The sequence below is a fragment of the Phalacrocorax aristotelis genome, chromosome 14 (assembly GCF_949628215.1).
Source record: "Phalacrocorax aristotelis chromosome 14, bGulAri2.1, whole genome shotgun sequence".
Taxonomy (NCBI): Eukaryota; Metazoa; Chordata; class Aves; order Suliformes; family Phalacrocoracidae; genus Phalacrocorax; species Phalacrocorax aristotelis.
The window spans coordinates 10450355-10477058 of record NC_134289.1 but is presented as its reverse complement, the minus strand read 5'-3'; the positions used below and the strand labels follow the sequence as shown (position 1 = coordinate 10477058).

The following is a 26704-nucleotide window of genomic DNA, read 5'->3' as shown; positions in this document are numbered from 1 at the left end:
AGGCAGCTGGCATCTTTGCTATTTTCCTGATGAAAAATCCATAATGGGGAACTGATTTGTGCCAGCATTAATTAGGTAAGTTAAGTCAATACTCTGCTGTGAAATTACTCCTACTGCCGCAGTAGCGAACAAGACCTGGTTGGAGCCAGAGCTTCACCATACATGTCTGATGCTGCCATCCCTAATTGGCAATTGCAGAGAAAAGCACCTAGTCTGTCAATGCCAACATTTAGACAGATGTCAAAAGGTGACAGCTAAGCAGTGAAAAACCAGTGTGGTACTCCTTGCTTCCTCATTTAAGAGAATCATGTCATATATTCTCTATAGCTGCATGTGTAAATACACTGCCAAAATTATCTTATGGTATTCTAACCTCATCACCATCTACGGTATACGCAGGGCAAATTTACTTACATCTAAGCATGAGTACATTAAGACAAAAGTGGCATCTATTTTTGCCTTTCTGGAATTCAGATCTTTGTATTTATCCATTATTTTCTTAACAATAAGAAGTCAGCAGAACTACTCTTGGCAGCTGTGTTGCTAGCTACAGGTGAGGTGCAGCAAGAGCCACAGGCCTCTTCCCAAGATCACTGACTTCTCCACTGAAGTTTAGACTAAGTGCTGTGTAAGAAAAAACACCCCAGCTCAAGACTCTTACTGTAAATATAAGAAAAGACAGATAAAAGTAACATAATGTGTATCGGACAGCAAAGAACTATGCAGGAAGTGTCACTTTACACTCAGTGAGATGGTAATTAGATTACATGTTCTGTCTAGGCATTGAATAAGGTACAGAAATATAAAAAAATTCAGATAGATAAAAATCATAATAATACATTCCCCATTCTGAAATAATCAACAGGCTGGGGAACTATTATTAAAAAGGGGGAAATAAGTAAATATCTACATTCATTGCTTACAGTCTAAACTATTTCACTATTTCAGTGAACCACGCAGCTGGAGAAAAGGTTTAGCTTGTTCTCTTACCCCCATGATCTTTGTGTGGCATCTGGCACAGGTTGGTGCAAAGAACTGTTCATAACAGCGCTCACAGTACACACTATTCTGCTCTTCCACAAAGCACATATCAGCCAAGGACGTCTTGCAGTAAGCACAGTTGAATTCTTCTGGGTGCCAAGAGCGACCCATGGCCACCAGGAAAGGACCCCTGTAAACAATTATAATTTTCTTATTTGTATTGCAAAAAGATTGGAAGACCCTGATTACAAACCCACTTTGTCAGACACTGCGTACATGTATAACAAGCGGTCTACCAGAACCATGAAGGTGCATATTAAAATAAGATTCAGAAGCCTGAACAGAAATGGTCATTTTCAAGATTATTACTCAAAGACTTTGACAATTGCTTAAAATATTTCATTATTGTTTAGTCATATACATTGGATTTACAGATAAGTGTTGGAAAAATCATTGGTTGTTTTCATATCTGCATAGCTGTAAGTGGTCTTTGTAAACAGCAGCAAAGACAACAGGAAAAGGCCAACGGTTGTAACACAGAGGATAATGCTACTATTTGAAAGCATGAAAAAGCAGGCAAATTTCCAAGCCTACACACCCACACCTCACAATAGCTCCTAAAGTCTCCTGCCTTCTTTTCATCTGAGAGAGCACTCCATGTGGCACGTTCTAGAAATGCCAGATTATCAGATGACAACTCACTGTTTGATTATATGGAAGACACATTAAAGTAGTTTTGGTGATTTACTCTTGATTGGAATTAGATACAGTGATTATTACTGGAGTCCTTCCATTTCAGAATATATAAAGGGCAATAATAGCAGTTCCACCCCACCAAACTAGCTCCTTTTAGGGGGGGAGATTGTCCTTAAACATGGATTACTTAAAGCTGGTTAGCAGTCCACAGGGTAACAATGGGCACCGGTCCAGCAGAATGAACTGGGAGAGGAGAAGGGAGAGGCATGCGATGAATCACTGGTAATAGAGCGTAGGCATTATCTTCCTCCAGACACAAAAGCAACAATTACATTTGGCCGCTGTTCCAAAATGATGCCTCGTTCCTTTTCTCCCCATGATCCTACCCCCGCCCCCCCAACTCTCCTAAGGAAGTTGTATGTACCTCCTTCAAGGGGTACCTTAGGACCAGAAGCTTGTTTAAAAAACAAACAGTGATTTGCCACGGCATCCATGAAACAAACAATTACTCTGTATAACTTTACAGTGATAAAAAATGAACCACACAATAGCAAAATGAGCTCTGGAAATGTTAAATTAATGAAGCGAACAACAGACATCCCTGCTAGGTAATTTAACTGAGTCTTAGGTTCTGGTACTGTATATTAATGTACATTAACCAGTCTCTCTGATATTTTTTTCTGCTTCACCCCCTCTTCAAAACCTCATGACCTTACCGAATTATGCTGTTACAGTGCCCACAGAGAGGAGTTCGGCTGCTGGCTGGAAAACGCTCAGCCCTCTGAACTGTTCCGCGAGCTATTGCAGGAGCCTGGGAAGAAGCTGACACTGGAGACGGGTAAGCAGAAGTGGAGGCAGGAGATGGTACTGGAGCACTCCTTGGTAGAATGTGCTTTGTGACAGTGGTGGTGGTTTTTCCGGGTGCAAATTTCTGGGAAAAGGAGTCATCTGTTACCCAGGGAGGGCGACTTGCAGGCTCAGCGTTGGCAGGGGTGTAGGAATGAACTGGTGCTGGTGCTGTTTTAAGTATCCCAAAAGAAACCAAGAAGTATTTTAAAGTCTTTTCTTCTGATGGCAAAACAGCAACACTTACCAAAGGGTACTCCACGACATGCGAAAAATAAAAGCTTCATATGACACTTAATTATGGTCTATCCCATTACTGCTCATTAATTCTGGACTGAAGCCAAGGATATCAGTGCAATCACTGACTTTTAATCCACATGCATGCAGAGGTCATTGCCTCCTGGCTCTTACAGATTTTATGGAGGCCATTTTCAAGGGCATCTCTTCATTTTCTAGTAGGATTAGATATGACAATTCTGTGATAATTTCAAAGACTGCTATATCATCTGTTTAAGACAGGTTAAAATAGAAAGGCCAGATCCCATAGTAAAGTTTTACACAGAATTCCTCAAAATTTCAATAAGTAATTATGCTTAAATTTTGATCTCATCATATTCATTAAAATGCAGTGTTTCCCACAGATGTCACTTATCTATCATTTGTAGGTTTTACTCCCAGGTTTCTGAAGAAAAAGAGGCTCATACAGGGAACACAGAGATAGAGAACACTAGAAGCAATAGTGAGGGAGCCAGTTCAGCTCACATGACCAGCAAGACAAAGCCAACAGCACTTAGAGGAAGGCCAGGCTTGCGGTTATGACTGATCTCAGTTCAGTTCTTGGCTCTGCCACAGACTTCCTGTATAACTTCAAGCGAAGTGTAATATCTGTGCCTCAGTTCCCATGTATAAAACAGAAATACTACACTTCCTTTCTTCCACCCTTTGACTATCACATAAAAACTTCAGTGCACACTGCCTCTGTGGTTGTATGCACCAGGCTCTAATCTTGGGTGGAGCTTTATCACATAAAAATAAGCAGAAGCTAGAGCCTGCACATACCGACAAGTTTTCCCATTGCCCCGCTCTTTTCAAAACATCAGATCTTGTATTGTGTAGGACTGAAGTCACTGCCCAAGAAACTGCCTCACTTTGCCAAGTACAGGAACGCTAAAAGCAGTTTTTCCTTCGCAAGGAAAACAAAGTGAACGATTGTTAGTTTGTGTGAGGAGGAACAGAAGCTTGGAGGGTTGAAGTGTTTTGCCCAAATGAGAGAGCACAGGTCTGGGAGCAGAAGTCAGTTCTCCAGCAGTCTAGGCAAACACTCTGGGTAGTAGATCCCAGTGCCAAGAAAATGATGACCAAATACAACATTTACGGTTTTAAGGGGCTTGCACATAGAAGGGTATTTCAATCAAGAAGAGGGTTCTGAATGTAACATAGATCTTTGGATAAGTGGTGAGACAATTATGTACTACTTAACACTCCTCCCTTAGCCCACACCCTGCCACACAGGATAACCCACACTGATTATTGACAATTCCAGGTGCTTAAATTGCACATATATCAATCCACGGAGATCACCCAATGATCTCTGATTCTCTTCTTTTTATTGACTTCAGAGCTGAATCTAATGCATCTTCCTGATAGATAAAACTTTCTTATGCTACAGCATCAACAAAGTTTCTGCTTCATAAAACTGTATCCCACCTTAGCTTGAGGCTTCTTTTTTTTTCTTTAACTTGGGAACGGTAAACAGTGTTTAAAGATTTCAGAACAGAGGGTTTATATGCAATCTCTTTAAACCCTGGGGCTGTTGCTATTTATGTATTACGGTATTAAGCTAGGCAAAATTAGAAGGCAATATTTCACCTCTAATTGGTGAGTTCAAAAGGCTCCCACCTATGAGGCTCTCTAATTAAATAAGGTGACTTCTAGCTCACTCAGGTTTGTGAAAGGATTCTCCCTCCCCCAAGAGCCAATAAGTGTTCTTGCAAAGTACGGCAGTGTATCCCGCAGATGGCCTAACAAAATGGTCAGAGATTCAAACCCAGGGTTCCAGAAGCGAAGAACAAAAGCAGTCCAGGTACCATTTTTAGGATGTCTTTTTCTGTGATTGTCTTTAGTAAATTCAGCTTTCAACCTCTTCATTTTTCACTTTTTATTCCTTAATCTCACAATGTGGGTGTTTAATTTTTCCAGTTTGTTTATTCCAACCAATGTACACAGCATATGATATATCTGGGTTCAGATTAATCTAAGACTCTTTGACGGATAAACACTGGGGAAGGGTCCTTATCTTTCATTCTCTCTACCTTCTATCTCTTTTTACTCTATCTTTTTTGCTTGCCACAGTAAAATAAAGCAGCAAAGTAAATTTTTTTCCCCAGCTGCTGACAGAAGATAACAGGGGAATTATTGCAGAATGACCAATGCTGGGCATTCACAACTTTTCTGAGTTCTCTTTTCAGCCATTATCATTTAATTGTACAGGCTGGATTTATTACATCTTTTACCCCTGTGAACAGGCTGGAACTACTACTGATTTAAAATAGTTCCATTGCAATGTATCAGAAAGGTTTCACTAACTTTGAGAATTTAGCTATTGTTATTAAGAGGGAATTAGTATCTTGTTATTTTATAGCTAAATCCCTAAGCTTATAGGAACAGCTCTGTCGTCTTAGTAGCTCCTGCTATACAAATTCACCTTGCACGTGCATGTCTCTCAAAGTCTTCCAAAATATATGCAGCAGCTAGAAGGTGCTGTTTGATGGTAAAGAGTACTAAGATTCAGTATATCAGAGAATAGATTCTCAAAGTATCAGTATTGTATGAGCTGACCCTTAACTGTCCAAAAATGAATACTTGAAATAATTTGGTAACCAAGCCTCTATCACCTTGTTTCTCTCAGCCCTCAGATTCTCTTTATAGAAGGAGAGAAAGAATGGGACTGTTGTTATCCTGTTCTCTCTCTAAACAGCCGTAGGAACAAGCCAGTTCCTTGCTTCTGGGGAATTTGGAATTCTCCCTATCAGCTCTTCATTTATGGTCAATGGGTATTTTCCCTCCAGGAAAAGAAAGGCACATTACCAAATATTCATTTAGTGAAGTAAAAGTTCATACAGTGTCAAATACTTTAGTCTCACATACTAGCTTGTACTGGGAGCACTGTGAGAACAATTTCCTTCTATTTTTTTCCTTTATTAGTAGAGCACATAGTTGTTATTCTCAGTAATAATTTTCCAGTAACAAATGTAATTCGTAATCACAACTGATCTGGCTTGTTCTACATTTAGTAGCCACATCACTGAAGCCCCGATTTTTCCTATACACCGTTCCAGTACATAGTAGATGGCAGACAAAGCAGATAATGCACCAAGTCCTTCATAAGAAGACACCATTCTTATTTAGAAGAATTTAAAATGAAAGATGGTATGTAACCTGCTGTTCTAGTCTTGAAGGTGCTTAGGATTCAGTGGAAAGTTCATTGAGATCTGTGGGCATCTCTCTACCAATGTCTAAAAGAACGGATCAGGCCTTTACACTTGAGCACTTTTACATACATGAGTAGTCCTATTTGGACTTACGGATTTAAAAGGGAAGATCTGCTTTCCTACTTTCAAGTATCACGTTACTTTGTAGTATAAAACTGGCATTTGGGTTGCTGGGAATACATGAAAGCACTATTCCACTCTGGGAAAGCCGATACAAAACGAATACACAAGTATTCTCTGCCATCTAGTGGACCTTGTTCAGAAAAGAAATCTATGCTCCTTTTAAAAATGGGTTATGAAATTTACAGTACAGAGAAGGGAAAAGATTACGGAGTGCACAGCTTTCCCTATAGGAAGAAAACAGAACAGCAGACAATTCCCTCCAGACTTAGGTTAGTCAAAGTAGTACTCTTTCTTTGCTTTAAAGTGTAGACTTACTGATTACTCCTATCTGAGTGAGATACTTCAGAACGCAATTTCATTTTGAGATTGGTTTCAGTTTAATCAAATTTAGCCCCATTATTTTTTTCAACCTGAGTCAGATTTAAATTAAAATTAAACCTTTGTCATGATCGATTCAGGTTTCTGGATATTGCTTATATAAGGCTGTTGGTGGAAGTTGCTGGCCTACATTTTTAAGGGAAGCAGGTCATCTCAATCCTGTTAACACTGAGGGCTTGCATAAAGACATTCCTCTTCTAAATTCTACACTGCAAATCCTCGTAGTAAGCTCCACTATTTCAGCCTTTTCACACAGTGGATTTACACAAATAGAAGTCAAAGGCATTATTTGCTAAAGCGAGAGTGCAGCTACTGCAAAAGCCTGAGGTTGCACTTAGATTGGAAGAAAAAAGTTGGATTTTATAATCTCCTATGTCATAATTTGAGAACAGCTGGTCCTCTCGGACTGAGGCTGGATTTTTCAATGCAGAACAGAATTTATATGCATTGACAACGTTGGGTGAGGAAGTTTTCTAACTGTCTTGATGGTTTGTTTCAAAGTACTGTTGGTCTTTCTTCCCAAGAGACAATTTCCTATTTGCTCAGGACTGTAACTGCAATCATCTTTAGGGCCAGTTCCAAAACCAGCATGAAATGCTGCTACATCAAATATATAAAACTTGAAAAACGTACCAAAACAAAAACCAAACATCTTCAATAAAATATCTTTCTTTAATCTCTTTTGTACCTGAGTCACTTTGGGGTTCAATTACAGAGGTATTTTAGAACCCCTTGTTGTATTTCTCAGGCTCCTAAACAATACAGGGAGACTTACTATTTCTTTCTCTGCCAACTTTAGTGCTATTTGAATTTTGTCTTTTAATGTATCGTATTACATGTTATTCTGAATTTTCCTCTGCCCTCTAGAGTGCATTATATCCTTGCCGTGCCTGAAAAACGAGAATTTTCCACATGCAGGCAGGCAATATACACAAGTTGAAGTAAGTTTGTTGTATACATAGTGACACAGAAGACAGTTTCCATACTGTGTATTTTAAGCCTTTGTTGGGAGGCAATGGGGCGCAACACCAGCAATATAAGGAATTGCAAAGAATGTGCCCGTCACAAGAGAAAACAAAAGCATTGCCTCTGAGCCTAACTCAGCAGCCAGCTTTTTCTTTAACAGATACAGCTACTAATTGCATATAGTTACTAATTGATTTCTGTGGCAGGTTTGTATATTGAGAACTGGAGTTTATACTTCCCCCAAATGAGCATGAGGCTTAGTATCAATCAGTGTATTTAGGAGATATTTGACTTGCCAGAGTTTGCTCTGTTCTGTATTATGGAAATAAATCCCAGCTTTCTTTTTTTTTTTTTTTTTTTCAAGACAAAAATAATAACAGTTGCCTTCAGTGACAACATATACGTATACGCTGACACACTTAACCAAAAGCAAATGAGGAGAAGCGGAAACCTTTCTTGGCTCTGAGACCCTTAGATAGCTCATGATAGTTCTGAACTGGTTTTTTTCCACCTTTATATCTCAAATACAAAGATCAATCAACCGATCTGTCTGTTTGCTTTATGTCTAAGTTTGCACTGGTTTCATTTCAGTAGATCCAGAGACAGAGCATTACAGAAGACAGAGTTCAAGATTGTTAGAATTCTTGGCCTTTTCATATTTACTTGACTGTCAAGATATAAATCACGTTTTTAATTATCTTGCTAAGATCAGAACAAGCTTAATTTGAAACAGAACTGCATTTAGACTTATACTGCTGCCTCATTTAATTTCTTCATTTTGAAGGTTCACATTTTGGTCATCAATGGTTTTAGAAGTTCATTCCATTTGTAACACATTAATACAAAGGGAATTTAAATAACATCAAGGAGCACATTTTCCACATGAATGAATAATCATAGAATCATAGAATGGTTTGGGTTGGAAGGGACCTTAAAGACCATCTATTTCCAACCCTGCTGCCACGGGCAGGGATATCTTCCGCCAGACTAGGTTGCTCAAAGCCCCATCCAGGCTGGCCTAGAACACTTCCAGGGAGGGGGCATCTACTGCTGCTCTGGGCAACCTGTTCCAGTGCTCACCACTCTCATAGTGAAGAATTTCTTCCATATACCTTACCTAAATCTACCCGCTTGCAGCTTATAGCCATTACCCCCTGTTGTATCACTCCATGCCCGTGTTAAAAAGTCCCTCTCCAGCTTTCTTGTGGGCCCCTTCAGGGACTGGAAGGCTGCTATAAGGTCTCCCTGGAGCCTCCTTTTCTGGGCTGCAAGCACACATTGCCAGGTCATATTGGGCTTTTCACCAACCAACACCCCCCAAGTCCCTCTGCTCAGGGCTGCTCTCAATCCATTCTCTGCCTAGCCTGTATTTGTGCTTGTGATTGCCCTGACCCATGTGCAGGACCTTGCACTCGGCCTTGTTGAACTTCATGATGTTCGCACAGGCCCACCCACCCCTCAAGCCTGTCTGGGTCCCTCTGGATGGCATCCCTTCCCTCCAGCGTGTTGCCCGCACCACACAGCTTGGTGTCATTGGTAAACTTGCTGAGGGTGCGCTCAATCCTATGGTCCATGTTGCTGACAAAGATGTTAAGCAGGGCTAGTCCCAATACGGACCCCTGAGGAATGCCACTTGTTCTACTCCACTTGGACATCAAGCCGTTGACCGCAAGTGTTTGAGTATGACCATCCAGCCAATTCCTTACCCACTGAGTGGTCTATCCAACAAACCCATGTCTTCCAATTTAGAGACAAGGATGTTGTGTGGAACAATGTCTAATGCTTTGCACAAGCCCAGGTAGATGACATCAGTTGCTCTTCCCTTACCCACCAATGCTGTAACCCACTTGTAGAAGGCCACCAGATTTGTCAGGCACGATTTGCCCTTAGTGAAGCCAAGTTGGCTGTCACCAGTCATGTCCTTATTTTCCATGTGCCTTCAGCATAGTTTCCAGGACGGACCTCCATGATCTTGCCAGGCACAGTGGTGAGACTGACTGGCCTGTAGTTCCCCAGGTGTTCCTTTTTTTCCCTTTTTAAAAATGGGGGTTATGCTTCCCCTTTTCCAATCAGTGGGAACTCCACTGGAATGCCACAGCTTCTCAAATATGATGGATGGTGGCTTAGCAACTTCATCTGCCAGTTTCCTTAGGACCCATGGATGCTTCTCATCAGTCCCATGGACTTGTGCACCTTCAGGTTCCTTAGATTGTCTCAGACCTGATCCTCTCCTACAGTGGGCAGTTCTTCATTCTCCCAGTCCCTGCCTTTGCCTTCTGTGACTTGAGTTGTGTGGCTTGAGTGCTTGCTGGTGAAGACTAAGGCAAAAAAGTCATTGAAACTCCAAAAAATTCCATATCCCGGGTAACCAGGTCTCACGTTTCCTTCAGTAGAGGGCCCACATTTTCCCTAGACTTCCTTTTACCACTGATGTACCTATAGAAGCTTTTCTAGTTGCCCTTGACATCCCTGGCCAGATTTAGTTCTACTGGGGCTTTAGCTTTCCTAACATGATCCCTGGCTGCTCCGACAATTTCTTGGTACTCCCAGGCTACCAAATATATCAAATATATTCCTTCCATAGTTGGAGCTGTGGGGAGTAGAAGCATAGCATTATGAAGTACTTTAATAGGTCATTCTTTATAAACCTGAGTTTGAGAAGTTCAATGTACGGCCTTCTCTATTTTGCAAATATATCCTACTCAAGCTACCTTCATTTATTTTATCTCCTTCTTGAGTTGTGCATTCTTAAGTTATTTTATCAGTTCTGAAGTGTCATTGGGCTCCTAATTGGGTGTGCTGGGTTATTTTCCAAATGTATTTCTTTTGACAAGTCAGGCTATGCTTTTTTTTTTTTTTAACAGGTTTTTCCCTTGCTTTTATTCTTCTTCCTCCTTTTGTTCCACATTTTCACTCTCAAGCAGAACACAAATACAACAAAATCCTCAATCTTCAGATAATCTGAAGCAAAACTAGCAACGAGCAGCATTTGGTTCTACGTATATAAATCTTTCCTGGTGTGTATGTGTCCTATTGCAAAACGTGCATTCTTTACATTGTCATTTCCTAAGAGAAATGCAGGCGCATTTCTTTTGTGGATCCTTTCAGTACTTTGTTCTGAATCCTTTCGTTATTTTGAAGTCACCTTACCTGGCTGGTAGACAGAGGGCTTTATGCTGGCAGTAGTAACAACTCTGGGTTTTGAAGTAGCAGAAGCAGCAGGACTTTCACCGTAGGTTCCAGAAACTGGCGTTGGTGTATATGATTGGCTTGTGTTTCTAAAAGCAAAATGAAGGTATGAGCAACTTTATGAACAGCAAAAGTTACTGATTATGAAATAAGAGATCTAGCAGCTTCCAAAGCACTCCGAGAGAAACTGTCCTTGAAAGCTACAGAGAGAATACTGTGAGATTCATTAGTCTTTATCATTGCTAATAAAGGCTTTGACAATTCTTTGGAAAGAAAAATCAGCCAAATAAGGATTTGAAATAACGCCAAGTTGCTCTTGTCACAGAAAATAGCTTACTGAAGGAATATGACAAATTTATTTAAGGAATTCTCAGTTTAACAAGGGATCAGACTTCAGGAACATGCATGCAAAGTTTGTTTGTAGAGGGACAGAAAACCCAAACAGGCCTGTTCTTGTCTAAGATAAATCAGTGAGGGATATCTCGTTGAATTAAAAAGATACTGGCTCAGCACAATTACTACTACTACCACTACAAATACTAACTACTGTTTATAAACGTTGTATTCTTTTCAAGAAGATTGTAGTGAGCTTTAAAAAACATTTCTGGAATTAACTCTTTTCCCTATTTAGACTGAAACCACAACTTAAGTTAATTTTCCTAATGTTCAGATTCAGCTAACCCAAAAGCATGTGATATGCATTATTATGATGCAATTTCTGCATTCCTAGATGAAAAACATTTGCTTAGGATTGCAAAACATCAACAAGAAATCATTTTTCTCTGACTCAGATGGTGATTCTCAGTTTGATTATAGTAACTCATTGAAGTATATGCCTCTCTGCCTATCACTGAGGATGATTCTGTTTGTAGTGTTTTTGCTTCTTAGACCACTAAAAGAGCATTACAAACAAAGCAAGCAACAGAGAATAAAGAAGTAGAAGGAAGGGAAGCAACAGATACCGAGATGTGGGCAGTAATAAAACCCATTCACTATTGAACACCATTCTTACTCACCCTGATAACATAGTTTTACTTTCTTTTTCCCTTCAGCTTCACTATCTGTATGAACCAGATCCCTACACATTGGTGCTGACAGTTCAGGAGTTATTTCCATAGTGGCTTTGTCTATAGGAAAACATTTGTCAGCATAAGAAATGAAGCTTTGCCAGACCACTTGTCCATCTTGACTTGTACTTTCTTTAACAGCGGAAACAGATGCCATCTGGAGAAAACATGTTATCATTTTTACGTAGGGCAAACCCAGCAAATTCTTTCCGGTACAGGTAAAAAGCATTCTGACAAACGTAACCTTTTGATTTTTATTTCTTAACAAAATAAACCTATCCTCACAACATATCTTTTGCTACTCTGACAGTGCTTATACTATAGATTTAGTTCACACAGCATTGCTGCCTCAGGCTAATTTGGTTTTTTTTTGTCTATTTAGTTAGACCTAGAAACATAGCTATTGCTACAATGCCTATAGCTGATTATTTCTGTACCTAGTCTAGGGCTTAGGGCTGGATTTGGGTCCGCTATACCACGAGTGAACAGGATGCTCCAAGAGAAACTATTTTAGTGGTCTGTATTCACTGTAAATCCTGTTGTGAACTGTGCTGTGATTCTGTAACCGCCAAAGCTGTTCTAAGCGTAGTGGGACTTCTTACTTTCCATTCTTACCATCTATTTCCTGTTGGTACCGCCTCATCTGTAGGGCATAAGGGCACACTGCACTTGGGGTGACTGGACAGAGGATCATTGCTCCTACTGGAGCACAGACAGGAAGATGTAACACTTCAGGTACGCCGGCTTCACATACAGCTTCCAAAGGGTCTTTAGCTAAATACACACCATCAAAAGACTTCTCCTTGCTTTAAAATCTACTATTCAAGGCAAATGAGACAGAAAACCAGTAAAACATACTCACCTTTACAGGATCAGTGATTATTATTTAAAACGTGGATTCAAAGATTTTAAATCACATGTCATACAACCTTAATCTAAAAATGGCATACACTCAGGAAAGTCTACTCCCAGATGTGCAGGTCCTTTGGTAGAAAGATCCATTTGAAGCTTTCTTAATGCGCAAAATACATAAAGAAATTCTGAGCCAGATTAGCGATACTTGGACTGTCATGAAGAAAAATGGTTATTCAAAATTCAAGTGTTTCCCAAAGTTAATAGCATGATAAAACCATGCCACTAGTTTTCCTTGTATGTTCAGGGAAATGAAGGGGAAAAAAATCAAAAACATCACGCAAAAAAAATTGTATTCATAGTACCAAAATAATGGCAAAATTAAAAGAAGTCAATTACTGAACTCTTTTACACGTATATGATGCATATTAAATGGAGTAAGAAAGATGAAAAGGCTTGTCAAAGAGAAATAAAGTGTTACACTGCATCATTAAGGGTTTTAGTGAAGTTAAAAGATTTATCAGAACTTCTGCTGAAGAAAAGGAAATAGTGTGTGATTAAAAGAAAGAAAAAAGAAAGAAAAAAGAAAGAAAAAAGAAAGAAAAAAGAAAGAAAAAAGAAAGAAAAAAGAAAGAAAAAAAAGATGCCCTAAAGATCAAAGATGCTTTAATGGAACAGGAAGCAACGGCGTCTCTAGAAGCAGTGAAAGCACCCCTACTGAATTTATCTGTAGCAGCCAATGGCATGTGACAGGCAGCAAATTAAATACTGGCTCTGAAAACTATTAGTTGTCAGAAAAAGAAAGAGTAAATATTTCTAAGCAGATTTTTATGTTAATACTTCACTAGATGCCTACTAGCAGCAATAAACTGGTTTGTTAAGTGCTTTTAAGGTAGAGTAGCTGCACAAGACATTTGTATACCTCTTTGACTGGTAGCTGATGGAGGTGGAAGAATGCCGGTTGAAACTACAATGAGACAAAAGTTGTATTTGAAAAAAAATATACCAAGAAAATTGGGATATCTTGTCCTACAGTGCATTTCCTTATGAATAAGAGGTGCTCTTAAGTGCTAAAGTAAACAACACATATGTATTTATAATAACATAAGATCAGTATTACATTACATTTTGCTTATCTTATTTAAGCTAGGAATCATAGTGAAGCCTGAATAATGGTAAAATAAATAAATGAGCTGAGTCTATTGCTCCATAAGTCACTCTCATCCAGTTTTGCTCATTCGTTAGTTATGGGATTCTAATTCAACCACTAGACTGTTTGCTGTGACATTTCCCATTTACTGGTATTAGCACAGAAAAATGAGTTTCTTTGTGTGAGGGTCATAAGCTTAAGTTGCATCAGATCCTAAAAGCAGACCTTGAATGAACCAAAGTCCAAAGCTGAGCTCAGTTTCCCGGCTTATGAGGCAACTGGGACAACCCCATAGAAAGGGCAGGCTGGAAGCAGTTGAAGCAACAACATCAAGACATTACGTTCAACTTTTCCCTTGCGGTACCATTCTACTGCTCATTTGCTAAACAGAGTCTAAGATAAACAGGTAGATTTTTATTTTCCCTTGGGGAAGCAGCATCATTTCACAACATAAATGATTCATTTATGTAAATACAGAAGGTAATTAAAAGCCTGCAGAATGTATGATCTGAGAAACACGAGGATTCAGAATGAACACAGCTCCTGTCTAAACGCAGAGCAGTGCAGGGCTACATGGCAACAACCGCATCCCACAGGAGCGCACTTGCCACATTTGCCAGAATTACCAGAAGCCACTTATTTTCCCAGCTTCTGGAGAACAGTTTTTCTTCCCTTTACCACAGACACAGCGCTTGGATTAAAATCCTAGGATCACAGAAGCTACACCTTCTTTTTAGAACCATAATCATAACCCTTTCCATCGTTTCTCCTGTTTTTGTATTCCCAGAGTGCTGTCTCATGGGTTGCCCTGCGTTTACCCTCCAGATGGAATAACCTATTGCATAAAGAGCTTCGTAGCTTATTTAAAACACTCCTGTTATGCTTTCTTCTTTGTAAGTAAGATCGTTAAGTGAGAAAGTAAGATTAACATTGCAGATTTAGAAGTGAGAGTAATGTGGTCGGTTAAGGATTAATGACTTATTTCAAACATTTCTCTTTAGGAACATTATAAAGATTTTACTCCTGTTAGGTGTTATGCATACAGCCTTTGCTCACAAAAGCAAAATCACTATAGAACTGATGTACTAAAGCTTAAAATCAGATTTAAATAGTTAAGGACATAGATCAAGAAATGATCCTGCATTTCCTTGATGGACCTTTATAAGGTATCTAGAAGGAAAAAAATCCCAACAAACACTGGAACAACAGTGGCATAATCTCAGCCTCATTCTACCTGAGCGTGCTTTACAGGATGGCGATACTGTTGTAACTGAGGTCATCCATATTTTATTTTGAATTAAAATTATATGAAATGCTGCGTTGCTCCAATGGCATATGTCAGGCTGAAACTAATTTTTACATCCATATATTGGCGTGCTAATGCATTGCTTGATTTCTAAATGAAAACTGTCAGATGCTCAAAAATTTGAATTCTAAATGAATTCAGAAGCCAGTTTTAGTCCCTTATGTTTGAATACACTAGCTATAATACATGGCAGCTTTTTAAACAAACATGGAAGTAGTGCACAAAGATAAAGAACCTATTTCAATTGCAACACAACCCTCAGAAAAAAACAACCCCAAAACAAAAACTAAACTGAGTTTGCTGGTTGCACCTGATTATCAGGGAACCAATTTTTCAGAGGTTCTACAAGTTTCTGATATGCCTTTATGTCCCAAGGCTGGCTTACTGAACTTCCAAGAGAGGTGTTAGCTAAGATGATAAAAATTGCCTGCTGATACCAAGTTGAAGTGTATGTCAGCATGATACCTGTCTCATCCATAGGCAAGTCAGATTCTAGGGCAGCAGCGTATAAAGCTGATAACCTGTAGTTCTTATATCTTGGACATAAACAAATGCCTGGTATAAGCAACAGTTTTTAGTAGCCTGGTTAAAGCATTGCTTTCTGAAATGGACAGTTGTTTTTCATAGATTCACAGAATCTTTCAGGTTGGAAGAGACCTCAGGAGGTCTCTCATCTAACCTCCTGCTCAAAGCAAGGCCAGCTCTGAGGTCAGACCGTGTTGCTCAGTGTCTTATCCAATGGTGTCTTGAAAACCTTCAAGAATGGAGAGGCATAGCCTCCCCAGACAACCTGCTTCCTTTCAAAGGGCAGGAAAGGGTAAAACGGTCCACGCCAATGCAGGAGATAAAAGACATTTGAATGGGAAGTAAATTTTAATATCACAGGGTGATCTTTTTATCCTCATTACTCATTAAAATTGTGATTCACACTGATTAGTCCATATTGATACATAACTACAAATGCTTCCCTTCTCCCCATGAAAGGAATGTGAAATTAAAGTGAAATGGATAAAGGCTCATATTTTATAAGCATTAAGAAAGCCATGCAAGTAGCATCAGCAAATGATGGCTATCCTTATCCTAATTCATTACCTGTTTATATGTAAATTATACATAATTGTTGCTTAACTGTTGTTTCCAAGACACAATGAAAACATAGCTCTTTTATGGAAAAGTAGATTTATCCCAGAAGATTACAAAAGATATCTGCATCTAATTCTCGTACCAAAGCTAGCACAGAAAATGAAAGCTATGCCAGCAGTTGTCAGTCTGTCCCAAATAACTGTTATAACTCTATTCCTGACCAACATAGCTACCATACTTCAATGTGAAGAGTGCCTGTTCTGGGATTCAGAAGGTCTATCCATAGCTCTGTGATTAATACGGAGGAACTATAGCTTCTTAAATGAATAGCCTTCAGCTAAAAAAAGTATGCATGCATTAACCATTTGGTGAAAACATGCCTTCCGCCTGCTTGGGCAGCCTTATTTTAAGGATTTTCTGTGATGATAAACCATCCCTCTCCGAAAGGTTTTTAGAGATCTATCACTTTTATAACAGATTTAAAAGCTGACAATGCTATGATTCACATGTTCATAAGGGTTTCTGGAGTTTTTAGATGACTCCAAGTACAGTCTCATAACTCAATAGTCCAATTTTAGAATGGCTCCCATGACTAGCAGCATTCTTAGTGTTCAGATCTATGTCTGCCTTTGCCTAGTCAGACGGCTTCACAGAATAATAAAAACAAAATCCAACGGAAATTTTATTTCTGAAATAAAGCCATTTCTTAAAACTGGGAAATTTGTAGTTTCAACATTTTAAAAATGTGATGTGTTCTTTAGCCCTCCCTTTGTATCCTCCTATTCAAGATACTCAGAAATTGTCAATGAATAGAATTTTTTCACTCAAGTGTAAAAATGCCATTCTAATCCTGGGTGGGAAATAAAATAAACCTGATAAAGATTTTACCAATGGAGTCCTAAAAGTGATATATGCAACATGTGTGTGATTTTATCTTCCTGCATTCCTCCAAAATTGTTCATTAAATGAAAGTCTTTCATTATCTGATTGTTTTTCTTGAAGGGGAAAAACTAGAGCCTCTTGTGACATCAACGCTAATCTCAATGAAATACGTATATATTGCAGAAATAAAAAGTATTAGATGCAGTACTATTAGTACATGCAGGCTTCAGAGACCTATTATTAGCTGTTATGTACAATTCTCACTGAAGCTAGTAGAATACCAAGGAAATCTGTTGTGCAGGTGTGTAAAAATATACCTCTCATAGTCAGATTTATATGGCTCCTAAGATAGACCGGTGAGACAGGAATAAATGTCCTCTGTCTGGCCAGAGTAGTCACCAAGGCTTCAGTTTAATTTCACGTTCTGACCGATGCATACATTTTGCTCCTTAACTGAGAGAAATACTAAAACTGAGTCTTTTCTGTAGCTCAGAAGAAATAAATAGGTTTTGCATGCCAGCGTTATAAACAAGCTCAAATATCCACAGTCGTTGTTGCTTAGGAAACAAGGGACTTCCCCTGGTGATAAGAGGCTTTTAACTGTCTCCTACAACAACTGTATGGGACCCTCTTCTCCTAGAGATACGTGATCATTCCAACTGACTAAAAGAGATTTCTTAATAAAACAAACAGTGGATTAAACAATACAGGTGACATTTAAGAGCCTAATCGTACCACAGGATTGAATGAAAAAGCAGTATAAGAATTACTTCTGAAATGCACTGAGTACTCAGTGTGAAAATTACACCCTCTTAAGGTATTTTATTATGGATACCCACAAATAAGAATTCCCTAAATAACTCATCATTTGGAATTTTGAAAGTTCATACATAAAACTAGATGTCAATGGGAGCAAACACCCTTGCACCTGGTTCTTACCTTCTATTCTCAGTAACATTCTGGTGACGTTCACCAACTTCATAGTTTAATTGAAACTAAAGTTAGGATTGATGTACCTCCACCCAGATAAATAGAATTAGATCAACAGTTAATTTTACTTCTTATGTTTTATCAGCTCCATATGAGAATTACATCCCCTATGCAACTCCCATGGCTGTAAACAGTCACGTTTACATCCTGAAACTCAGAACTCTTCTGATCTTCCGTTCTGTAGCTACTTCATTGTTGCATTGGTTTCAGTGATGTGAAGCCAGCCAGAATGCTTTCAAGTATGTACCTGAGCATAGCACTCAGCTGCTGTTTTCTATGCTACTCTTGAGAAAGATCATTATACTTCTCGATGTGTAGCCTTCAAACTTGTGCGCTTTGTTCAAGCATCACTTTTGGGTGATTCCTAACTACCTTTTTATATGAAGATGAGACAGACATGGACAATTATATTTTCAAAAGTATTGCTGATCCAGGTTTTCATTACTTCTGAAGATTACATTCAAAAAATGTATCTTAAAATCTACTGCTTTCTCCTCTGTTAGTCTTACAAAGTGTTAATGAAAGCAATGAAAAGGCTTAGCAGTGAGGCAGTACAGCAGCATTCTCTCTTTCTAGTGGCAGATGCTACCTTTCCCCATCAGTCATCTTTCATTAGTCATCATTAAGAGCATGATAAAAGAAGGTCTGTGATTCTTGTGATCCCATGTTTTCAGCAAGAAAAAAAGAAGTCTGTGATTCCTACCCACTGTCATTAGACAAATATTGTCATTTTAAGATGGCAAAAACAGGACAAACCAACCAACTGAAACACCTTTGTTCCAAAAGGACCTTTAGGTCATATATCCTAAATCTAAAACTTAGGTGTTTCCTAGCTTGGTTTTAATGTGAAAGATAAGCGAGAAGGCTATTCCTTTAAACACATCACACTTTTCAATAGTCTCTACCAGGCCAATCTCTTGAGAAGCTGAAAACCTTAAATCAGAGAGAGTAATACAGAATAAAACCAAATTAAGTTAAAAGAAAAAGAAGAGAGTTTTACAGATATACCTAGACTGAGATGAGATAGCAGATGAAATAGTGGAAGCTGCTAATGACATGTTCTTGGACCCATGGGAAGGCTTAGGCTGTGAAAGAGAGCGGGGGGCTGCAAGCACTCTGCAGAAGACACATGAAAGCATGTACAAAATAATTTAACAAGGACAAAAATAGTGACATCAGAATCAAGCTTTGTTGGAGTTCAGGTACGAGAGGAATGCTGCATAGTTACCAGGAACAGATTTGCTGTAGCACACATCTGCACACTTACAGAATAGCATAACCAAGCACATTCCTACAGAACACAAGACAAAATGCACACACTATGTAAATATCTTAAAACACGAGTCTATCAGTAACTAAGAGGGACAATATTTCAGGACAGGACTTTTGTCAACGAGACGTGTGTTTATCTGCAAGATCTGAAGATGTTTGAGTCTGAATTCAAGCTAAACATTTTAATATGCAAGCAGTACCAGACAAAAGATTCTCCTATTTAACACGCAAGTTGTTGGCATGATTAGTTTAGTAGAGGCATTTATTTTTGAGGCATATATTAGATAATCCATTTTCTTCATGTTACAGTTCCAACTGCAGGATAAAAATTACTTAAACTGTATCATTATTTCATGTAAAAGTACCTTACAGCACAGTTCTGAATTACAAAATAATACCTTAGTCAAACGTCCTTTGCTGGCTGGATGATTGATTTTCTTGCACTGGAATAAAAACACTGGAGTCCAGTAGGTCACGGTTAGGTAAAAACCAACTAAAGTGAGAAACTACGTAGCTGGTATACATAAATAACTCAACTAGCAAAAATTAAACAAGAAATAGAGCAAAGAGAACATTTCCTATTCCGTTTGCACACATCTAAGATACAACAGATCACATCTTATGTCTCAGTTTTTTAAAGTAGCTTATATTACTGGAAGTGTGGTTTTCCCTGGACTTTTAAAGCACACTACAACATACAACTTTTAGGAATATTAATGTAGGAAAAAACCTAAAAGAAAAGAATAATATGCATCAAAGGAATTCACTCTCACTATCCCCAAAATTACTCTAATTTAAGTGACAGTAGTATAAATCCCACATGTTTCTTCACAGCCTGACAGCTGTTAATATACAACTCTAACTCCTCCTGTACTACAAGTGTATTGAACGCACACCTCCTTGAAACTCACTTTAGCTCTATAACTAAATCTCCTTGGAGAAAACAGAGTAGATAAATCTAATAGAAATTAACTGACTTAATACCTTACAGAGCAAGTCAATCATCAAATGCATGGTTTGACTGACATATTGCTCATTGTCCAGCATATTCTACTGACATCTGTTACAGTAGGGTAAGCTCAATCACGTGAGTGAATGACATTTTCTAATTTTCCATTTCATGTTATATTGCAGAAACACTAGTAAAAGAACCTTCATTCAACCACCGTAACTGTTACAAGAAGCTGTTTTGGTTTTATTATAAGTGGTGAAAAAAACATTTCTAGTTTTAACCCTAGGCTTGATTTCTGGACACATTAAATGCATTGCAGACTTGAAACTATTTTTTGTTATTTCTTAGAGCACTTTTATTTTGCAAATTCTTTGCAAACATGAACAACGTACTTCAATATAAGAAAACACACCAAAATATATAAAAGCATATAAAATAGGCTACAGCTTTTACATACTACATTCTTCAGTTAAGAATGTGTATGCAGCGTTTCCAGAGCCATACAGGGGTGTATCTGCGAAAGGACAAAGCAACAAAGCATTACCTTTGGAAGGAAGCCGAGAAAGACTCTTGCACTACTGAGGTGGTTGCTGGTGGTGTCATCAGACTGGCTGTATTTTGAGCAGCAGTAGCAGGCTGATGTGCTGAAGCAAGTGGAGCAGGAGCAGAGGCAGAACTGGTAGACACCGGAGCATGCTCAACAGGGGTACTAATTAGAGTTAAATTAAATAAAACAAGAAGCATCTTAAGAAGGTGCGTATTTAAAGGTAGAGCATAAAACCTACTATGTTTGAACCTGAAGCCTCAAACATAGTAGCAGGCTGTGTTACTGAGGGAAAAGCATAATTACGCAAAGAAGAAAAAAAAGACATTTGTTAGGCCTTTTTGGCAGTGCAGTTAAGACTGTAACGCAGTTTTGGTCCTGCCTGACTGAAATTTATCCCAGGTGTTGCACAGCATTTAAGTCCTGCTCCCACTGAAACCAGTGGTAGGAAATGGCTTTGGGCACGCAGTACATAAATGGTTGCAAAGAGCCTGTCGCAAACTCTTTAAGCTAGGATAAATTTCACCCCATATTTACTTCTGGAGCTGAAGTTTATGTTAGGACTAAACTGTTCAATTAGATGAAGAAAAGCAATTTAAAGGATATTATCACAGTCTTGTATCAGCAGGCTTCCCGCAAGTTCTGATAGTCTGGGAATCCAGGCAGCACAGGTTTGTGTTGGGCTGAATCAGTTTTGTGTGATCCAGGTAGTGGAAAGATATTTAAAAGGAGTCCAGTGATTGTCAGTCCATGTCTGACCTAAATTCGCCTTACATTACACTGGCCAGCCCATCAAACAATAAGCTGCCTTTTTGCACACAGCACAATATGTAAAATACAAGAAGATGATGTAGCATAAAATTTTACTGCACCAGTTTTAAAACCACTTGGGTGATGAGCATGAGTTGTTATCCCTGTGGCGCTCTTGTGCTGCTGTGGCACTGATAGCATGGAGCAGAGAAATATTAACATTTAATTTATTTTCTCTTTATTTGATTGCAAAATAGATTAATTGAAATTAATAATAATTAAAAATCTAGGCTTGTATCCAGTGGCCGTTTTAGTGACCTACTGAACTACCAGTGTCTTTCATCACCTGCTGTCAGAGCACCCAGTGCTCGTCACCATATTTCAGCCTTGCAGCCTCACTCATCTCTTACAAATGGGGCAGTCATCTATTAGACAGCTTTGCAAGGTGGCGTAGTCAGAGCCATCCACTGCTAAGAGATGAACTAATCTTTGGGGACGTTCATTTTATTGTCTTCCCCTAGCTCTTACATCAGAGGAAAAAAAAATCATTAAGTGAACTTACAAGATTACTGTTTCAGTGAACTTAATATCAACAACAGAATAATAATATGTACATTCATTATTCACTTGTCAATAAACCTAACAAAAATCACTACGTCGTTTAAAATTAAAAGGGGGTTAAACACCACCACCACCACCCAAAAAAGAAAAAGAGAAACGAGAAGACAAAAACTTAATTTTGTGTTTAGGCACATTTTACTGTGGATTCTATTAACTCTTATCCACAGAACAAATAAGCCACGGAAAAATAACTAATTGCAATTTTATTTTTCAGATTATTATACTATTTTGGGGCACCAAATTCAGTGATATATAAGTATATGACCCCCAGGCACAGGGGACATTTTTCTTGATGCCTTTTTATTGGGCTGTAGATTAATTTTCTTTTAGGAGTTATCCTAATACATCTTTTTTTTTTTTTTTTTTTTACATCTGGGCATGACTGTGCATGCCATAGTTGTCCTGTCCACAAGCAGTGGTAGAACAGCACAATGGATATTTTTTTACTTCTTTTGCCCTAACTCATAATTATATTGCCACTCTTTCTGAGGCAGTAAGTATCCAATAACAAAAGTGACCTTTCAGCCAAACCTTAGCCCTCAAACATTCTTTCTCTCAGCTTTTTTTCCTATGCAAATTTGCAGTTGTGCAAATATTTTCTCTGTCTTTCAGCCATTCTACAGAATGTTTTCTTTTGCTTCTCTCAGAAGCACTGACTCAACAAGTTGTATTTCCCAGGATCTAGAATGAGCGCTTGGTACTTCAGAACTCATGATACCCCTTGCTCTGTGAGGGACTGTTCCATTTCTCCTGTCCTCCTCCCTCTTCTCCACCTTCTCGTATGGTTTAGTCGCCTAAACAACGATGTCTTTTATTTCAGCTGAGTATGTATTTCACTGTTTGATTAGCTGAGATGGGGGTGTGGCTATTATGCCCACCAATTTCAAAGTTGAATGCAACCCACGACAAAAGCAGAAAAATCTGTATTTTCTCCCTTATAAGTTTCATCTGCCATGACACACACAACCAGTGAGCGCCTGAAAATACCCACCTGTGTGCAATTCTGGTTTTCAAATCATTACACCAGAAGTTTCGCAACAGTTTTGCAAGAGTTTGTCCATCATAATATGCATTTGAAATTCAGATCAGTTCTTCCACATTGATGCATTTGCATTGTGATGTAAATTCTTCCGCTTAGCTAACACAGCGTCCATGACCTAGGCTACGTAGCTGTATCTTGTACATCACGACTACGGATCATGGGCTAGTCTGTTACTGAGCTCTAGAACTTGCAGGATTTCTCTTTCGCCCTGCGCAACAGCGGGTACTGGGATTGTCACATTAAAGGGTGCTGAGTCAAAATTTAGTACTTACACATCTTTGATTTGACAAACAGGAAAGGAGTGAATCTATATAGCACATAAAAATGGAACTTAATACATGTCCTAAAAACAAATACAAACTTAGATTTCACTTATTTTGCCCTTCTATTTTCACTGAAGTGAGGGGGATTTGCTACAGATTTCAAAAGAATCAAGACTTCATACCTTGAATAGAAGAAAACAGTGAAGTTACTTAATGGTTGTAATGATCTCCAGAATGTTAACTGAAATGCATACCCAATGATATATATTTAAAAGAAAGAAGAAATAAAAAGAAAGAACGTATGTGGACATGGACCTGTGTGGAGACAGATTTGAACTGGACAAACACATATAAATAAAATAAATGCAAATATACTGGAATACCTTATAAAATTTAAAAGAAATACAAACAAGTTTATCTTGCATGCTGTTTGCAATATTTCTTTTTATGTGATTAAAATGTTAGAGGCTTGATCACCTTCCTGTGGGGTAGAATATATTAATTAAGAGAACAAGGAATTGGAATAAATACAAATGAAATACATATAAACCTTAAAAATTAGGGTCATCTGGTTACATACAATATATGCAGTTGGTAACTGATTTTTACTCAGTTTTATAGAAAGAACTGAGACTAACCGGAATGTTTTTAGTTTAACCACTCTAAATTTTAAGTAATTTTATTTAGATATTAAAATAAAATAATTTTTTTCCCCTCAAGATTACCTCCTTTCCCTCCTTTCTAGATTTTCAATCTGAAAGAGTGCAGAAGAATTTTAAGAACTGATAAATGTGAATGATGCTTTATAAAATAGATCATCTATTATAATAGTTTCATTATTACCTGTTACAGAGATTTTGTTGGTTTTTTTTTAATACAGTCCTTCTGTGTACTTTTAGTCTTTACAGTATTTTGCATTTTAAGGAAAACCAAAGGAAATGGATGTTCTCAAACATCTCCATATTTGTGGTAACAAATAAACATAAAATGCACAATGTGAGTAAGTTACATGGAAGAAAACAAAACACACATATCTCTTCTCAGCTGATTTTCACTCATGAAAAGGAACACAGATCAGTAGAGGTTAAAAGGATAATAATGGTTAACAACCATGAGAAAACACAGCAACAAACACACTCTTAACATTTAAAATCTAAGTGCAGATTACACTTCTTTCTCTCAGTAAAGTCCTAAGACTTTCTCTCCAAATAACAATCGAGTGGATTATTAAAGCAATACTTCGTCTCCTTTTTGTAATGCATGAAGCTCTTTTTGTTTCAAATCCTCTAACAGATCTCTTGTAAGGAATTGAAAATATAGGGAGCAAAAATAAAAATGAACAGGGAAAAATTATCTCCTGTAGCATTTGTAGAAAAAAAGTGCTGGAGAAGGTGTTTAGAGAAAGGCATAACATGGAAGAGTTTTGCATTTGAATATGGGAATGTTTGTAGAAATACAGTGAATAATATCAGCTGCTGTTTCTCTGCAGAAGGTGCTCAGTGACTGCTGTCTCTGTGTTGCAGGTGAGCTCCTTACAGGTGCCACTTGAAACGTAAAACCCTCGTGAACTAGGAGTTGCTGGAATTTGTGGAACTTGGACACCTGCCCTTTAGGCAATGGGGATTTCCATCCGAAGGAGTTAGAGGTCGTTATTACCAAACCATTCCAAAGCTCCAAACCAGGTCAGCGATGCAGTTACACGTCACAGTGTACCTTTGTTTACTGGATGAAGAAAGAGGGACTTTCTGGCCAGTAGTGGTGAAACTGGCCTCCCTCTGACTTGTACCCGCTCCAGGCCTCACAGACCCCTTGGAGGGCACTGGCTTAGCATTGTCAGTGTTGGCATCTGTGGTGCATGATTTAGGAGGATGCCAAATACTTGAGGTCACATACTGTGGCGCATGTGTAGTAGCTGTAGGCCTGGGTAACAAAGATTACAGAGAGATTTGTAAATCAGGTATTTATTATCTTGTCACCAATTTCCTAGGTAATAGCAGCTATCTGAGGGAGAGACAGAATTCCAGCCACAGAAGCTGGTGGTTTAATAGAAAACGCTTTGTTCGATTTTTTTAGTTTTCAGAGATACATGTGCTTACTGTCTAGCATACCAAATAAAGCAGCACTCTAGAATGCTAATACCTGGCCCTTTAAGACAGCAGTTATCATTTATGTTCAGTAAAGTCTTCGGTGGGGGGAAAAAAAGGAAAAAAGGAAAAAAGGAAAAAAGGAAAAAAGGAAAAAAGGAAAAAAAGGAAAAAAAGGAAAAAAAGGAAAAAAAGGAAAAAAAGGAAAAAAAGGAAAACAAGGAAAAAAAGGAAAAAAAGGAAAAAAAGGAAAAAAAGGAAAAAAAGGAAAAAAAGGAAAAAAAGGAAAAAAAGGAAAAAAAAGGAAAAAAAGGAAAAAAAGGAAAAAAAGGAAAAAAAGGAAAAAAAGGAAAAAAAGGAAAAAAGGAAAAAAGGAAAAAAGGAAAAAAGGAAAAAAGGAAAAAAGGAAAAAAAGGAAAAAAAGGAAAAAAAGGAAAAAAAGGAAAAAAGGAAAAAAAGGAAAAAAGGAAAAAAGGAAAAAAGGAAAAAAAGGAAAAAAAGGAAAAAAAGGAAAAAAAGGAAAAAAAGGAAAAAAAGGAAAAAAAAAAAAAGAAAAAAAAAGAAAGTGCTGCACCTACTAACTGAAGATCAAGTTAAGTCTGGGTTTAATAATGAAGGCTTTCTTTTTCTGTCTTTTCTTTTTCCGTCTTTTCTTTTTCCTAGAAGAAGATTTGTATCTGTAAATATCCACTGTCCTCTTTTTGTATCCCTAAAATCCTTATACCATAGGAGATCATCATGATATTGCAGATGAAGTCATGACAACTCTTGACAGTTTATTAGTTTATTACCACTTAAGACCAGGAAAGGCTTTAAGAATTAAAAAAAGTACCTACTGTTAAACCTGGAAACCATATTGCTAGGAATATCAAAATAAGACACATAGCAGAGCTGGGATGATAATGGAGGTGAAGAAAAGCTATGGTATGACAAACCATGCAAGATTAAGGCAGTGTAGTATGACACTAACACCAGTCATACATCAGAAATTGTTCCTGGTAAAATAAAATAAAATAATAATAACAAAAAGAGATATTTCAGTGGAGCAGCTGCATAGTCCTGTAGATGATTTACACAAATGAAACTGTTAGTGAAATGCTAACACGTGCTACTTGGTTTTTTAAATTTAATTTATACACAGTTTTTATAAAGGAATCAAGGGGTTTATTTCATTCT

General features: G+C 38.1%; 1 protein-coding gene and 1 long non-coding RNA gene across 2 annotated transcripts in view; one reads left to right on the top strand and one right to left on the bottom strand.

The window, feature by feature from the left end:
• LDB3 (LIM domain binding 3) overlaps positions 1-26704 on the bottom strand; it is a 131560-nt gene that overhangs the window by 9725 nt on the left and 95131 nt on the right. The window contains exons 10-15 of the mRNA XM_075109755.1: positions 20769-20933; positions 19009-19116; positions 13512-13556; positions 10632-10759; positions 2394-2694; positions 991-1171 (exon numbers count right to left, since the gene is read on the bottom strand). Of these exons, the coding sequence (XP_074965856.1) occupies positions 991-1171; positions 2394-2694; positions 10632-10759; positions 13512-13556; positions 19009-19116; positions 20769-20933 (928 nt within the window). The remainder of the gene's footprint in view (positions 1-990; positions 1172-2393; positions 2695-10631; positions 10760-13511; positions 13557-19008; positions 19117-20768; positions 20934-26704) is intronic.
• LOC142064603 (uncharacterized) overlaps positions 1-26704 on the top strand; it is a 69098-nt gene that overhangs the window by 25807 nt on the left and 16587 nt on the right. Inside the window, exons 5-6 of the long non-coding RNA XR_012663163.1 lie at positions 2412-2515; positions 24968-25126. This is a non-coding gene — a long non-coding RNA (uncharacterized LOC142064603). The remainder of the gene's footprint in view (positions 1-2411; positions 2516-24967; positions 25127-26704) is intronic.